Genomic DNA, 2,355 nt, shown 5'->3' with positions numbered 1-2,355 from the left:
ATATATATATATATATATATATACCATCCAGTGATTGGAGTGTGAAACAAGAAATTATCAGAACAAAAATTAACAGCTCTATTTTCTTGCTTTCATGTTGATGTTCACAGAGTACATCAAAATGAAAACAATGCATCTCTTCACCTATGTTCTTTCCAAAACAAAATGTTTATTGAAAGACTTTTGTGGTATTTGAGTTTGAATCTTTTTAGAATTTGCTATACCACATGAGTTGAGTCAAAACCACAAAGAAATAATTTTACATCCCAAATTCTTTGTCCAAAGGTTCAAAAAAAAAAAAAAGGTAACAGCTTTTTTGATAATATCAAGTAACTTACCTGTGTGAATACGAATATGTCGTTCTACTTGACTTGGCTTCTGAAAAGATTTGCCACAATGATCACATTTATGATTGAAACTGGACCTATCGATGTTGCGTTTGTATGAGCGATGAGAGAGTGAAGATCTACAAAACAGAATTTATTGAAAGAATATCAAAAGAGATAAAAAGTCTGACAATGTAGACAGTTGATGGTCCTAAGTAGCAAGAAAGCCCTTAAAATCAACCAGTGCTTTATCAGCCTGCAATACTGAACTTGAATTTATACACAGGCCTGCACAATACAATGTGAATACAAGTCGTCAGGGATATTCCAGCTATCAAATTAGTTACAAATGTTATTTTATTTTTCGAGAATCACAGCTGGTTAAGTCAACTTCTGACAAAATTACCAGCTGAAGTATCATGTTATTTCTGCACTGTATTCAGGGACCAAAAAGATTTATGTAATCCTTCATGAAAATGTGTAATTTCAGAACATTGCCCAACTTGACAAGCAGTGTCTTCCCTCTGTTTGCATTTACCACTACTACAACAGCCTCTGCTCCTTTGAAATAGCTAAGTGTATGACCAATACAATTGGTCAAAGCTGCAGAGAACCACACAACCAGCTGAGACATTAGAGATTCACACATTTAATCCTTTAGTGTTTAAACTGGCCATATCTGGCCCAAATATTCTACATGTTTTATATTCAAACTGGCCATATCTAGCCTCTCACACCTAACCTACAGTGACATAAACAATCATATCATTGAAACCTCAAAGCTATAACATAATGCATGATTAATTCAAAACAATTTGAGTGAAAAAGTATTACATTTAACAGAGTAATCTGAACACTAAAGGGTTAAACCAGCACTCTGCCATGTCTCTGACCAACACACAGAACTTTATATCCCAGATTAAGCTAGCTAGATGTAATTTCTTCTGTAAATTATTGGTGGTGATGTTTAGCTCCAATATAGCCCTCATTAAGCAGACATTCTAACCATGACCACCCATCTTTTTATATCTCCAGTAGTAAACTATACATGTCTTTTTTTTTTAACTAAGGTAGTAGGTGCAAGCATGGTTTTATAGTTAAGAAGTTTGCTTCCCAACCGCACATGTTCCAGTTCAGTCCCACTATATGGTACTTTGGGCATGTGTCTATTATTATAGTCTCAGGCTGAAAAAGGCCTTGCGAATGGATTTCCTAAAGACAAACTGAAAGAAGCTTGTCATATGTATGATGTGTGTTACTCTCCCCTTGTCTTGACATTGTATGATAGTCGCAAATGAATATCATTGTCATGCAAGCAATGTTCTTTGTTTCAAATCTTCCACAAAAACATGTCTGGTCATGAGGAAATACTACCTTACTTTGAAACAGGTAAGCACTGACACGCTGGACTTTTTTCAGTTTCTGTTGTACATGTCTCCTACTACCACCACCTGACAACCAGTGTTGGTTTGTTTATATCACTGTGACATAGCAGTTTCACAAAAGCAGCCAAACAGAATATGTACTGGTCTTTAAAAAATAAATACTAGGGTTGATTTGTTTGACTAAAACCCTTCAAGGCAGTGCCCCAGCATGACCACAGTCCAATGACTGAAACAGGTAAACGACAGAAGATAAAGACATTTGGTTTGACTGATGGCACAAGAAATGCAACTGGTATAATGATTCTCTTACTTGATGCGATAGTGTTGTTTCATGTGTTCCCGTAGTAAAGTGATTTTGGCGAATTCTTGTGAACATTGTCGACAGGTGTATGAACGGTTGTTACCATGTTCTTCTCTGTGTTCTTGCATATGTTTGTCCAACTGACTCTGAGATGATGAAGAAAACGGACAAAGAAGAAATTTTAAAAATTGGGTTAAATTTAAGAGACAAGAATTCAAAGGAATCAGTTTCAAAGCTGTATACTGTGACTCATTTGAAAACAACTTAGAATTAAGGTTTGAATAAAGTAATGACTAGGAACAAGATATGCAATGGCAGTGAGGCGGGGGCAGAGGAAGATGAG

The 2,355-nt window shown here is 35.7% G+C and overlaps 1 protein-coding gene across 1 annotated transcript in view; it reads right to left on the bottom strand.

Moving 5' to 3' along the window:
- The window catches only part of LOC106876787 (zinc finger protein 236), a 67,513-nt gene that overhangs the window by 51,061 nt on the left and 14,097 nt on the right, over nucleotides 1-2,355 (bottom strand). The window contains exons 4-5 of the mRNA XM_052967663.1: nucleotides 2,022-2,158; nucleotides 339-466 (exon numbers count right to left, since the gene is read on the bottom strand). Coding sequence (XP_052823623.1) covers nucleotides 339-466; nucleotides 2,022-2,158 — 265 coding nt within the window. The remainder of the gene's footprint in view (nucleotides 1-338; nucleotides 467-2,021; nucleotides 2,159-2,355) is intronic.

Source organism: Octopus bimaculoides, chromosome 4 (genome assembly GCF_001194135.2).
Source record: "Octopus bimaculoides isolate UCB-OBI-ISO-001 chromosome 4, ASM119413v2, whole genome shotgun sequence".
Classification (NCBI taxonomy): Eukaryota; Metazoa; Mollusca; class Cephalopoda; order Octopoda; family Octopodidae; genus Octopus; species Octopus bimaculoides.
The sequence above is the reverse complement of the archived record's forward strand: the minus strand, read 5'-3'. Positions and strand labels throughout refer to the sequence as shown.